At 38.4% G+C, this 14,839-nt stretch overlaps 1 protein-coding gene across 1 annotated transcript; it reads left to right on the top strand.

Annotated features, from left to right (window-relative positions):
• The first annotated feature begins 64 nt into the window (after positions 1-64).
• Positions 65-14,660, top strand: LOC131789170 (uncharacterized). Its single transcript, XM_059106244.2, has 21 exons — positions 65-230; positions 1,934-2,156; positions 3,002-3,190; positions 3,667-3,756; positions 3,956-4,120; positions 4,264-4,410; positions 6,985-7,171; positions 7,494-7,564; positions 7,757-8,048; positions 8,455-8,687; positions 9,179-9,393; positions 10,054-10,291; positions 10,446-10,611; positions 10,965-11,071; positions 11,599-11,785; positions 12,458-12,568; positions 12,736-12,935; positions 13,015-13,129; positions 13,435-13,577; positions 14,034-14,069; positions 14,375-14,660. Exons 2-12 carry the CDS (start codon positions 1,968-1,970, stop codon positions 10,142-10,144), a joined length of 1,869 nt encoding a protein of 622 aa, XP_058962227.2. The 5' UTR covers positions 65-230; positions 1,934-1,967; the 3' UTR covers positions 10,145-10,291; positions 10,446-10,611; positions 10,965-11,071; positions 11,599-11,785; positions 12,458-12,568; positions 12,736-12,935; positions 13,015-13,129; positions 13,435-13,577; positions 14,034-14,069; positions 14,375-14,660.
• Positions 14,661-14,839: the final 179 nt, after the last annotated feature.

Raw genomic sequence — 14,839 nt, 5'->3', positions numbered from 1 at the left:
AGAAAACTGACGCTGAGTTGAGCTGAAAGTAAGGGTAAAATAGTTTGTTGATCGAGGCTTTGGTAGGAATATTGAAGGCAAGCGAGAGGGCGTTTGGTTGTTACCGGATGCCGCTAGCACATTATTTATTGGTACTCCATGTAATTCAATCTACTTCCGGGACTCCCTGAGCTTATCAATTTACTGGATACGAGTGAAATCGTCCTATGCTTCGCAATAAACATTCGAAGGTAAGGATGTAAAATGCTCATAACTAGTGATAATTTTTCTCTTTGTAACATTCAGTTGATGATATTTACTTTGCGAACGATTAATCAGTAGCAAACTGAGTAAATGTATTTCACAAATAACACGAGCGTTTCGTGACGATGATTCGTGGGGAAAATATTATTGGACCGTGTCTCATATCATGAAGTTAAGTTTTGTAGGAAAGGTAGATTGCAGCCTACCGATGGCACGAATATTCCGAATAATTCGATTTTGGGGTTTCCGATTATTGCCGAACGGTAAGCATGAAGGAAAACAAGAAGCAAACCATCGCCAAACTATATACTACTGCTGAACGACCATTACATAAATAAAGTGGTCAAGTCTTGTCTCATGACCTTACAGGATATCACAATTAGTTAAAAATGATGCATACTCAAAAATGATGCAGTATATCTGATTGTAACATAAGAATTTCGAGTTCTTGACTGCTAAAATTTAATGTCGGTGACAAAGCAATTTCTTACCCTCTGTCTGGTTTGTTGTATGAGCATACAGAATAGGTTCTTATTGTATTCACAGACATTGTTTTTTTATTTTTCATCTAACTCGTATTGTTTGCGGTGTATAGCTTAGAGCTACAAAACGGCGTTATCATCAGGATCTTCGCCTTTAATGGTTCAATAATCTCAATTCATTGAAGTTTCTAAGAACATAACAATTGAACGAAGCTTTGGATTGTTTCCCACGCTCAGGCTACGGATGAATTCATCGCGATTCCTGGAACTGTGCAGACTAAATATAACTTTGAAAATTTCCGAGAAACGGAAAATTCCTGCATGGAATTAAAAAAAAATATATATATATATTACGCTAGAAAAGGAAAGGGCTGCGTTGAGCTTTGCAAATTGATTGACAAAGACCCGACGCTTTTATTAAAGTTACAGCGCTCTGTCCTCTGCTTATTTCTTAACTATAGTAAGAATGGTTACACATACATAAGGACTTTTTAACAATATAACATGGGATCAATCAAATATTAAAAAGGGAAGATAATTTAAGTAATAGAAAGGCGTAGTTTACAAATTGCAAGAGCCGGCATTTCTTGATCAGTGGGAAATCCATGCTGAATGGCACAATAATTTTATCTTCTTCATTACCGTTAAATATATACATGCGCCAAAACTATAAATAACCAAAGTAGATTTGTAAAAATTACAATCTGTCTGACTTAGCACTTTTGATTGAAGGCGGCTCAACGTGGCTTCCTTCTTCCCAAACATCGATATTCTTTTAAGGGTTTTAGTTTTCAACGCTTGGGTGCAGGGAAAAGGAGAGGGAAAGCCACCTACGTAAAAAAAAACACCTGACTAAACTTGAAAGTCAAACCACCTTTGTGGAAAATTGAGGAAAACTGCTGATATGATTGGTTTTGCCTCTTACAAATAACTTGCCATTGGTATACCTAACTTTGTTTCTGAAATGGTCTGCTTGAAAGAGGGTTTCATATCTCTGATCAAAAAAGCCTTCTTTTCCAATCTGCACTCGATGTCACAAATCTCTCTGACACATAAAAGGCAGGTAAACATATATTTTATTCAGATGATTGGAAAAGAAATGTGAAACGTAGTTGATTCATTAGTGCTCTCTGTTCACAGAGAGCATGTCTTTAGGAAATGTAAACAGACTTATAAGAATTTTTTCTTCTTTTCAATTTTTGCTCAAGGAGTTCTAGGAAAACTATACAGGCAGTTCTAGACATGGCTACACCTGGAGAGGCGAGGCCTGATGTACGTTCTCTTTTGTCTGAGGAACTCGATGTCATTCGTTCCAAAATTGTCCAAGAAAAACTTGTGCTATTCATCGGAGAACAAATGTCGACATTAGCTAGTACGGGAAATCCTCGTCCATCTCTGGATGATTGGTGGAAGACTGTCAGTCATACTGAGGTAAGACCGTGTCTTACTCAGAGTTTAAGCGCTGATCGCTAGCCGTTTAAATCACCAATATCCCTACGACAACGCTTAAATCACATGATTGCAAAACGTCAAGTTTCACACGACCTGAGTCGCGCTTTAACGCTGTACAAGTCCGTAAAAGTTTCTCCCTTGATGCTGAACTGGAAAGCTTTTTTCTTTACTTTAACTCTTCAATGTCCTTTGTTTAGAAATTAAAGAAGCTTGAATATGGGGTCTTACAATTTTGAGTTCCTAATTGTGGCTAAGTAGGATTTGTAGTGAAATACACCCAACTTTAAGAGTTGAGGTAGAAAGGTTCTTATGTACTTCGTATGTCGAAGCTGTGATTTAGATTGCGGTATGCTCACTGTAGCCGAAACCGGGTCACGGATTCGTGGTAAATAGGGTTTGTTGGGAGATATTTTAATGTAAACTTCTGAGGCAAATGACCTCTTTAAACAATGATAATTATAGTGCTATTTTATAATTTGTAGTCGTAGTGCACAGCTCCTTAGGAGAGAACTTCTTAGTGTTGATGGATACATTGAAAAAATAAGTTTTCATTCATTCATTGAATTTTTTAACGAACTAAATCAGTAGTGTTTCTTTGTAATCGATGATTCCAGAAAGGCGCTTTAGTGGCTTGCCGGACGTTAGTTTAGGAAAAAGCTGATTCCTTTTCACAACATATCGTTTATCTCAAAAAATATCTGTTACTCAATTCAGGCATAAGGTTTGTGTGATTTCAGCACCGACTTAGACTACTGATTGTAAGTTCATCATCTTACGTATTTCTTGAGAAAGTTTGAAAACTATAGATTCTACTTAATTTAAAGGAAGGCGTTAGACCAATCATGGTGGACGCACACTTCCTGGGAAACATCGACGAGGCTCCGTCACGTGTTCACAATGCCTTGCGAAATGTCGGGAAATTTCCCCTCATTATTACCACCAACATGGACGACCTGTTAGAGCGTTTTATCTGGGTGAGTGGGAATGGTGGCGAGACACTGCAATTGGACCAGGTTGGTGTAGAAGTTGAACTTCTAAGCATTTCCGAACCCTGATTCATCCTCCGTTAGCCAAAACCTATCGAAGAGCGCTATTCTTTAGAGTGATTCTGTTGAGTTAATGGATTCCTGAACATCCCCTCCCAAAAAAGAGTGGAGTAGAACTTATAGGTTTCTTAGCTAAACTCAGAGCAATCTGAGTAGTTGTTCGGTTACATGTCAGTTGTGTTTGCTGAAAATGCGAGGAATGGGGCGATAGTTTCTTTAGATGGTTTGAAAGAGTTGATAGATAGCCTAACATGAATTAAATAGAGTTTTGAAACGCATTATGATATGATGTAAGATGATGAAAAAAATGTTACTTTTGATGAAATCTTTACTTTTATTTCCAAAGTTATGAGAAAGTGGTTCTTGAATGACCTTTATTTACTTTTGTTTTTCGAGTTTTTCTTTGAAAGTTTATATTTTTACATATTTTTATTTGGTTTAAGATTTCCAGTCTCTCCCAAAAATGGCCTCATCTGCAGGAAGATCTGATCAGAAAGTGCCTTGGGGACAATGATGTTACTGCACGGACGTTGGTAAGTATATAATCTCGCAGTTATATCCAACTTCACCTGACCAAACGTATTAACCATTTTAACCTTTAACTTCATTGACTACAGATTTGTTTCCTTTGAATTTGCCCTTCAATGTCTTAATGTTCATTATACGCATTACTGTATTTTGAAATTGCTGTTAATGGTTAATGCTTTCAATCTTTACTTAATCCAATTTCAGTCAAGAAGGATGAAATACTTCGAGGGCTTTTGCAACACCCTGGAAAGCCCAGAAGTGGAAGTGATGCAGCAAATCTTCAATGAAAGATCTGTCTTGTTTCTTGGATGTGATCCCAAGCGCCCGGAATACAAGAACTTCTTTGAAAAGTTTGCTGTTCACTCAAAGGTTCTTCTTTTTTTTTAATATACATACGTGTTTTAATAATTGTATTGCACCGTTGAGATTTTCTATTGCGCTTTTCTTGTTTTCAAAGAGAGTCATTTAGAGTTTATTACTGATACAAGTATCTTCTTTCGGTCTTTTGACAGATGAAGCATTATACTTTCGAGACTTCCAATGACTCAGATCTTGATAAAAAGGGAAATCTTCTGGCTTTAAAGGCAAACATACAGCTTTGGGAATTCGTACAGTTCTTAAGTACAGGAGAAATTATAGGAGAAATAAAAGAAGGAAAGGTAAGCTGCAAATGTGTCGGTTCCCCACTCAGTTATTCGCTCTTTAGCACACTCACTCCCCCTCACTCCCCCTCACTCACTCACTCACTCACCCCCTCACTCACTCATCCCCTCACTCACTCACTCACTCACCCCCTCACTCACTCACTCCCGACGGATTGACGGAGATCAAAGTCCGGGTCTTTGGTTCAAGGCTAAAACTTGTTCAAGCCTAGGACTCTTTTGAACATCTTAGTGGAAAAAATGTGTCTTTTGGTAATGATTAGACTGATTAACGTTGCAAAAGTTTATCCCATCAAGTCACGAATATCTTGTCTCTCGTGAAATTGTGACATCAATGGCACTTTTGGCAGATATTCTGCTCCTTCTCCGATGTAATAATAATAATAATAAGTCTTTATTAAGCACTCTAAACAACAAACGTGTTTAGTTACAATGATATGAAATCAGCAAGTATAAAACTAATAAACTAACTAAATTACTAACTGAATAACTAATAAGAGAACAAACATCTATTAATAAAGGTCCTTTTGAAACGTTCAGTTCTGACAAGCGGGAGAATATGATTATGGCGCCTCTTACGTAGCGTATCCATTGTTCGCTCTGGTGGCAAAAGGTCATCTAAAGCTGTTGGAAAATCGCTGTCGGTGATCTTGGCCCACAACTTCTTATCTTTTAGAATAATAATATTTTCAATCGAAAAAAGCTCTTTACAGTAGCCAAGCTTAAAAGCTCTCTTGAACAGCCTGTCTATGCGACTCAGATACTTATGATAATACGCGCAGCCCCATACTTCTACAGCATATGTAAATATAGGTAGAATAAGACTGATAAAGAGAAGATGAAGATGATCCAGCGGCAGTCCATAGAATTTACAAACACGTAAGATGTACAGACGACTACTGGCTTTCGATATAATATTATCAAAATGTAAGTCCCAGTTACACGGATCAGATTGAAAAGTTACACCCAACAACTTCAGACATGGTTTACGCTCTATAGAAACCAGAGGAGCAGGTAAGGCCTTAGTGGATTTGCCTCTAAGAAGCATCTCCCACGTTTTCTTGAAGTTTAGTTGCATACGATTAGCAGATGTCCATGCGACGATCGATCGGACCTCCTCAGCTGCTAAATTGCCGTTATTAGCCAGCGATTTTACTGGAATACTTAATGTTAAATCATCAGCATATTTCACAAGTAAATTCTGATTTGGTAGAATGGCCTTAATATCATTGACCATAATAGAAAATAGTATAGGGCCTAAAACTGTCCCCTGAGGGACACCTCTATTGATATTTACATAGTCCGTGACAATGGCATCAACAACAACTCTTTGTTTCCTATTCTGTAAAAAACTAATAATCCAATTGGTCACGTATGGATTTATATCAAGTGTTTTCAACTTAGAGCAGAGGATATCATGAGGGACCGAATCAAAAGCTTTGCTGAAATCAAAAGAGAAGATTCTAACACAATCAAAACCCGACTCAAGCCATTTCAGCCAAGCATATTGACACTTAATTAAGGCCATTGTCGTATTGTGGCCTTTACGGTATGCAAACTGGTCGAAGCTAATGAAGTTCTTCATATATTGAGATAATTCTTGTCTGTATACAAGACGTTCAAAAACCCTCATTATTACATTAGTCAGCGAAATAGGCCGCAACTGTGTGCAATTTTTAAAGTTGGGCTCTTTAGGCAAGGGAGTTATGTCGGCCAATTTCCAAAGATCAGGCACAATGTGATTTTCCAAAGAACAGTTGAAAATATGGGTAACAACAGGAGCGAGGTCGTACGCAAACTCTTTCCAAAACCAGTACGGGATTCCATCTGGACCAGAGGCAGTTCTTTTTATTTCAGTAGACTCCTGGTAACACTGGAGACCGTTAAAACAGGCATCTCGCTTGATTCCGGGATAGTGACAGTGTCAATGGGTTTATAAAGGGGATCAGTGTTAATGGAACAGAAAAAATTATTGATCTCGCTCGGGGAGATAATTGAGCTTACTTGCGAGTTGGTAGACTTCCTTCCTGTCAGGGAATTGACTGTTGACCACCAAGATTTGGATCCTGCACTATGTTTCTCAAAATTCCCTTTAACTGCTCGAACTTGATTATCTCTGATCAACTTGTTGATTTTCTCTTGAAGAGTTTGGATCTCAATCGAAACAGAATTTCCTGACATGTTACTTCGCCGAATCAATTTTCGCCGTTGGTCCAGTAGATGTTTGATAAGAGGAGAAAAGAACGGGGGGTCCCTATTAGACACACGTACTGATATACCCGGAAAACACTCATCAAACATGGTCTTGATCTTGGTACAAAAAAGATTAAGTTTTCCATTCACATCTCCGCATTGATAAACATTGTCCCAGTTATGAAACTTCAACAGTTTATCCATATCCAGTTTATGATGATCACGAACATCTCTGAACATCACAGTTTTCCTTTCAGTCATGTACCAAATGACAAAGCAATAGTAACCCCAATCTTAACGAACTTCCTCCTCTGAGGAAGTTGTCAAAGTCTTCTACTGTATCAATAACTTTTTCTAAATGAAATTTCCGTAACATAGAAATATGAAAGATCTTACCTGCGGATCCAAAGGGAAGATTACCTTAGGCAACAGCTTGCACTAGAAAACATGGCCTCGGAGATAATATTTCACACGATGAGCATGACAAATGCATTGTCGCCTGACGAGTACTACGAGCAGATGTCTCGTCCCACCATCCAAGATATATTCTCTAAAAACCCCTTTGGTAAGTTGATGTTTTCGCTCAATGCGAAGTATGTAGTGTTTAAGAACAGCCTTCAACTGACGTACACTTAGCGAATGATCAACTCCAGGTAAAAGAAAAAAAAGGAGAAATTTTGAAGCTGAAAAAAGGAGGGAAGCATTTGAGTGTCGGTTGTAGTTTGAAGATATGAGATTAAGCTGGGCGAGACAAAGGTTCGAAGCGACGATAAAGTGGAAAGGGGAGGATGGAATGACCTGGCAAAGGAAAGCGTGAATCTAAAGTCAACTTTACGGAAATCCAAAGAAAATAAGTCTAACGTAGATTAAAATGGCTTCATCCTTAGGCGTGTACTCCGTCGAGAAGGTTCAGTGGACTTTGGATGCGATGAAAGCAAGGCGTGACAACCTAATTCGGGTCAGTAAAACCAAAATCAAAGTAATCATAACAGCCAATTAGGACTGTTGTGATTAGAACGCAAAGTAAAAAAGGCACACTGTTTGAAGTTTGGAATCTGATTGGTGGAGAGGATGGCAGGTGTTTTATGGATTAATCACGTGGCGGTGTTAAGCAAACGCAAAGTAACCCTGCTTATTATCTTCACTTCAGCTTATAACAGAATCAAGTACCAAAGTGACTGCTTTGTTCTTTTACCACGGAGTGAAAAAAGAAATAGAAGCATGGAGAACTTTAGAGTGTTCATCCCCTTCATCTGAAGAAGTAAAGCAGAAAATCCTACAACATTGCAAGATTTCCATCAGTAGATACGCACAAGCTATTCGTCTTTGTAAGTCCTTCATGCGAAGTAACAGCTCCTTGGAAATTCTGATTGTTGGTGATGAAAACTCTTGTCACCAGCAAGAGACTGAGAAGGAAACTTTTGCGCTACTACGCCTGAAAGGTTAGCTTCGTCACTTAACAACCCCACTTTAATGTGTATATTATCCATACTGCTCCTGGTACATTTCCTATGTTACTGACAAGGAGAATTTGTTTGATAATCACGAACTTCTTTATTGTGCGATCATTTTCCTTATTCTCGTGATCGTGCTGTTTCATTTAGCAGTGATGCAGTAGGTGACCCCTATCAAACTAACATCTAATTTTGAAGGCGTGTAACAACCAGAATAATTCTCCATTGCACTGAATCGTTAGGTGGTGACTGCCATTATTGTGGAAGAAATGTCAGGTCTTAAGGAGCAACTTTTTTCATTATTTCCAGTGTCTTGTCAAGGGAAGCAAAAAATGTTTTGTATGCTTAATTGCTAGTTTATTGGTTTGAAAACTGCCCTAACTTTGCAACACAGGCGGAACAGATGAAGCTATTTGCTACGCTGAAACAGCCTCTTTTCCTGATGACAGAAAGTTTGCTAATTATCCCATCAAGATTAATGGTTTTGAAGTGTTTAATAAAAGGAAAGTGTACGAAAGAAGTCGTGCAAACGCTTGGAGCAACGAAGATTCCATTCTCAAACTCGCTACCGCAGTTATGAGGGAAAGTTCAGAGTTGAGAGAAAAATTTGGCATTGTTGCAATTGAAGTAAGTTGTTCAAATGTTTCACCTCATAAAACTCAGATGATTAAATAGTCTCGAAACTAATGGTGTTGAATGAAATGTTTACGTCTTAAAGTAAACAATTTGCAAATTACAACAAACTGCTGGTTTCAGGTACGGACACTAATAAACATTGTTAACTGAAGTGAAGTTAATATCAGCCATTGTCAATGACAGTGTAGTAAATGGTTGTTTTAGTATATGCCACACAAGTTGAATAACTTTCTATCGGACCAAACGTTAGCCACATCATTGTCAACGTTAGCTACATCATGAACAATTTGTTTTTTTTGTTTATATATATACCTTTGTTTGTTTGTTTTTTATGTGAGTTTTTATGGTACTTCTTTTCTCCATCTCGCATTGTTTAAAAAACCCTGCTGATAGACCAGCATCCCACTATATCGGGATAACCTTCCTCACTTTTAGCCCCTGATGTTCATATGATCATTGTGTGCTTGATTTTATCTCGACAGACAGAAGACCTAGAAGCATTAGAAACATTGACTCGGGTAAGCCAGAAAGTAATAAGCAAGCTAGACCCAGGCTACCTCGATCCACTTGGCGAAGGCAGCTTTGGCCAGGTTTTTAGAGCTAAGAAGGGCGGCCGTGATGTGGCTGTAAAGATCTTGAAGAATATCGAGAGCCGCAAACAGATAGAGGACTTTGAGCGAGAAGTGGACACACTAAGGTTAGTATAATAGTGATGTTTGAAGTATTCTATTAGTCATGAATTGACACGCGACTTTATTTTGGAACTTGATATCTGATCGATGGCTCAACCCCGGTACAGCGCTACACGTCAAGTTTCAGGAAACGAAATCTATTTTTCTCCAGCGCACGCTAATATTTTTTAATGTTTCCCCTCTGGTATCAAAGGTAATGTCTGAGAAAAATCTTCCTGACGGATTGATGGAGGTCAGAGTCCGGATCTTTGGTTCAAGGCTAAAACATGTTTAAGCGTAGGACTCTCATGAACATGTTAGTAGAAAAAAATGTGTCTTTTGGTAATGGTTAGACTGATTAACGTTGCAAAAGGCTATCTAATCAAGTCACGAATATCTTGTCTTATTTGAAATTGTGACATTAATAGCACTTTTGGCAGATATTCTGCTCGTTACTATGAAATAGAGATTACAGATGCAATACCCCAGAAGCCGAGGGTTCAATACAGTGGCAGCATCAAAGCTATTCTGGGCTTTTATCGTTAATCAATAAAGCTAGTCCGTGAATACGAAAAGAGATTCACTTTAATAACATTTTGTATTCTTCTTTCCATATAAACCTGACAAAGAGCACCATCTAGTGAGAGAAAAATTCTATAGCAGTCGTGAACGTTCCTTGTTTCTAGGGAGGCAAAACACTCCAAAATAGTGGAGGTCCTTCAATGCATCTCCATTCAGAATCAGCTGGCGATAGTGATGGAGTTCATGGAGGGATGAACTCTTAAAGCCTATCTGGAGAAAAACCATGGAGACGGACAGGGAAAAGATTTTTCCGTCAGATTCTTAGCGGATATTGGCTCTGCCATTGAGCATCTTCACTCGCTCAATATCGTACATAGAGATGTTAAACCTGAAAACATTTTTGTAAGTTTGAAAAAATTGATTGTCTTCATCATTCCCTGCACTGGCTAAAATAACCAGTGCAGGTTTGCGTCGGCTCTCTCACATATCGTGTTTGTATGTTAATCATCACGAGCTGGCTGGTTTTAGTCAATCCGTTGTACACGGTATTTTTCAGTTGTCAGCTGACCACACAGTACTCAAACTCGGAGACTTTGGTCTTGCTCGTGCGACTGAAGGGACACGTCAAACAAAAACCCAGATTGGCTCGTATCGTTACATGGCGCCTGAAGTGGTCACCTCTGGAGGACGTTATTCCAAGACAGCTGATGTTCATAGTTTTGGTGAGTTTTACTGATAGTTAAAGTGAGTATTAATTACCTTTCTCACCGTTTTGTTTGTTTGTGTATTTGCCCACTATTTTGCTTGTCTGTTATGTCCCCGAGACCGGATACTATACCTTGTCTCTAAAATACAGCTAAATACATATCCGGCCTAATTATTAAGGAATAAGGAGGTACTAGAGTATGTCCTAATAAATTGTCTTCGCTATAAATTTATAGTATTTCAGATCCTTTAGATATCCGTATCCATAAATTGACATCAAGTTAATATCGATCTCCAAAAATATCTTTGTATTAGATTCCATGGGAATATGGCCCTATCAACTAAGGTTTTTTTAATTTTATTCCGCCAGGTTTGTGTCTGATTGAAGTCCTGAGTGGCAGGGAGGTGTATGATAACATTCTGCAGCATGAAACGGTTTTCAGCAAGAAAATGGCGGGAGAGAATCCGACCATTCCGGTGGGTAGAAACGAACAAAAATTTTAGAAGATTTTCAAGGATAATGGTGAAACAAGTATTGACTATTGACAATTATTTACCAAATTGGAGATAGATATCCACCACTTTCAGTTACAATGAAAGTGAATTAATATCTAAGTGTAAATAAAAAGAAAAAAACCTGACAATTAGTTTGTTTCTGTCAATATTCCCTACTTGGTTGGGAATTAAACTACTGACACGCGGTTTGTCTTTTCATCTGTACGAAGGTGAATAGTACTGGCTAATCACTTCCGAGCTAACCAATCGGCGTGCGCGAAAAACACTATATCTATGTAGTAATTAGTATTATAACGAGTGAGGACAACCTGCTACCTGTGAATCTTTCGACCAGAAAGCTTTTCTATAAATCACTGGAGGGGTCCAAACATTGGCTTTTAAGCATACGAGTTGCGGACGAATTACTTATGGTTACGACAGTCACTCTATGTATTATTGGTAATTCGTTGGTAATGTTTTATATCTAAGAGCGCTCGTATTTTTTCCAGAATATTCCTACTGAGGAAGTTGGGGAGGAACTGGTTTTAAAGCTAAAAGAAATTATAAGTGGGTGTCTGAAGCCCGAAAAATCACGACCCGAAATGAATTTTCTACTCAACATACTAAGAGGACAAATAACTTCACGCAAAATCACAGTGCAGCTTTACTGCGTGGGGACTGGGACAGGAACAACAGGTACTGTAGAAACTGCACACTTTTTTATTTTTTACAGTGTAAAATAGATCGGTCAACTTGTTACAGCTTAGCCTAAGCAGAATTCTTCCTGCATATTCTCCGTGAGATTTTTACTTCCCCATATCCTATAACTGTACACCTGAAATAGTCTCTTTTGGTCATTCAGAGATTCCTTTAAGTGCTTCTTTCACTCTCCATGTTTACCGTCTTTTATGTTTGATCCACAGATAGTTGCCTTACTTCTTCTTTTTTATCATGGCATGCCAATTGCCATGGCGACTGTATCGATTATAACTTTCACGACTTCTTGCGTGGCTAAGGATGAACCCTTTCATTCCAAATCTTTTAATTAATTCTCCTTACTGTCTGCCATACAGTTCTCATGATGTTAATTTGGAGAATTTGGTATTGGATCAACTAACAATTGCCCAATTGATATTTCTCTTTATTCTTATCACTTGCCTTCTTGACATTGTATTGATATTGTAAGGAGAAATTCTGTCTTGGTTTACTCCTAGGAGTTAAAGGGTTAAGGATTAAAAGATGGCGTGCAGATTAAATTTCTGCACAAACCAAAACCCCTCCCTTCTCCCTCTTTTTAGAAGTAACGTCTACTCTAAAATGAAAAATAAACAATCATTTATTTACAATGCCATTTGAAACCGGTTTCAGCCGTCCTTCATGGCCAGCCAAGCTCCTCCGGAATTGTGTTTCATGAAGGAAAACCTTTGCTTTTGGCAGATGTTGGAGCTGGTGTCCTCAAGGCTTGCAGGGAGAGACTCGGTTAGTGAAATTCCTACCACTCCTTCCTCGATTTGCGGTGATCGTTCAGTTTTGCCCTTGTGTTTTAAACCCATCTGTGTGAAATCCTCAGTCATAGTCTACCTTTATCAGTTGAATGTTGCCCCACAGATATTTTTTCTCTAGACAACCTTATTTTGCATTTCCAGCTCACAACGAGTTCCCAAGGAATGTTTTCATCACAAACAACCACTTGGATCATGCTGGTGAGCTCCCTTTGCTATTTTTGTTCGAGAGCGAGAGGAGACATTTGGCTGGTGAACCTCGCCTAAGAGTGTTGTCTGGCCCTGAGGTGCAACATAAATTAAAGACATGCAGACTGGACGAAATGCTCCACCTGTATACACTGGTAAGTCATGAATCACCTGTTATATGCGCTAAGATGCAGTGTTTTTCCATTTAAGTATTTTTTTCGTTCTTCCTTGAAGGAACAAATAGCAGATTGGGTAGTATGTCAGCAAGAAGGAGACCCAACCTACCTGGATGACGAAAAACAGTTCTCCATGAAAATCCACAAAACTCTTCATAGCGGAATATGTTATGGTAGGTTACAAACAGTTTTGAACGATGACCTGGGTAACTGTTTATGTCGCGAAGACCGTACGGTCAATGCGTAGCTGGCCGGGGACGTGATTGTCAGCCTCGGGCTTTCAATCGAACAATTACGCTTCGAGCATAAAACAAAGCTTTGCTAAGCCAGTTTAAACTGGCCCAGAAGAAGACCAAATCTCAAACAGTAAGTTCTAGGCTGAACAAGTAAATTTCAGATGATGATCACACCTAATTCCAATAGAGCTTTTAAATTTGAAGTATGAAAAGAATCGTTAACATTTAATTTTCATTCATAGGATTTGTGCTATTCTTCAAGGAGAAACCAGTTCTTGGTTATTGCTTAGACTCTGGCTTCAAGGAGGACGTGTTCGATTTTTTCTTCCAAGCCACCACTGTGATAGTTGGTGCGAGGTCTAATGCATCTAAAGAACATGCATCGGTAGGTATTGTAATCAGAGGGTTTATAGCTGACTACATATTACATTAGCATTGGAGAGTAAGAAATGGCACATAATTAGTAATGAATGCGCAGTGCGTGAGATTATATGCCGAAACAGCTTAGTTCTGAGGTGGGAGTCCACAAGGTATGAAACTCATTTCGCAACGATGATTTGGAAAGTCTTCAATCGAAAAAACCTGAGCTTATGCAGCCAAAATTTAAAATGAATCTCTAAAAATCAGTTTGTCAACCTACACCTCGTTTCTCACTTAGTTCCAACTGCTGGTACTATTTTTTTTATCGGATATAGTGTGATTACTTAAGAAGAAAGAAAACGGGTGTATAAGAGATAGAGCGAGGCCAAGATTGATTCGGTGTTTGGAGTTTATTGATTACCAACATTTAATGCTAACAGAACCACTGAATTACTCAGTAGAAATCTCTCTTTTGTCTTAGTTTACAGAAGTGGTTAATTACGTGAGGAAGATCCAGGTATGTAACTTTCGAACTACTTAATTATTTCCCACAAATACCAAAATCAGAAACAATACTTTATCAAAGCGCTAATGAAGCAATTTTTCCAAATATCTTTCGTTCAATGTATTACCAATAAAATATTGCTGCAATTTTTAACGCCCGAAATTACTATAGTCTGATAAAAAAGATTCTAGGTACTGGTAAAACACCACCTAAGGGTATCAGTCTTCCCAAAGTCGACGTTACCCATTATTTATCATCTTTTATCTAACTATTTACCAGTTTTTTTATTTATCTATTTATTAAATTGTTAATTTCAGCCGAAAGAAACCAAGGTGTACATAACTGGATACGGTATTGACGCAGAGTACCCGTATGAAGGACTCCCAGGAGTAGAGCAACTGCGGGCGAATCAGTACATCACACTCTGGGATGAAGAAACTGATAGCAATTCTTAGCTAGAAGCCAAATCACGAAATATCTTTCTATGGGTGAAATGGAAAGTGAACTCGAAGCTTTCTTGATACAAATGGAATAGAGCTATTGTCCACTCAGGACAGCTCTTAGATCAAACGATTCAAAAATGATAAAAGTTCGATGATTGTTCATTAGCCGACACATAAAAAGAGTTGGATAATAGTGTGAAGAAGGGGTTAAGGATTATGGGTGACGGGGTTGAAGGGTTAAGCAGAAACGGGCAAAGGGTGCTTTCTTTGGTATAGAAAACTCAGACTGTTCGATATTTTAATATTTTAAAAAGTGCTATTAAGGAGGAAACGGATACT

The sequence above is a fragment of the Pocillopora verrucosa genome, chromosome 7, assembly GCF_036669915.1.
Source record: "Pocillopora verrucosa isolate sample1 chromosome 7, ASM3666991v2, whole genome shotgun sequence".
NCBI lineage: Eukaryota > Metazoa > Cnidaria > Anthozoa > Scleractinia > Pocilloporidae > Pocillopora > Pocillopora verrucosa.
This window is presented reverse-complemented; position numbering and strand designations above follow the sequence as displayed.

Coding starts and splice junctions, on each gene's coding strand:
- LOC131789170 (XM_059106244.2), top strand. CDS start 1,968: ATGGCTACACCTGGAGAGGCGAGGCCTGATGTACGTTCTCTTTTGTCT. Junction 2,157..3,001: donor AGACTGTCAGTCATACTGAG/GTAAGACCGTGT, acceptor CTTAATTTAAAG/GAAGGCGTTAGACCAATCAT. Junction 7,565..7,756: donor GGCGTGACAACCTAATTCGG/GTCAGTAAAACC, acceptor TCTTCACTTCAG/CTTATAACAGAATCAAGTAC.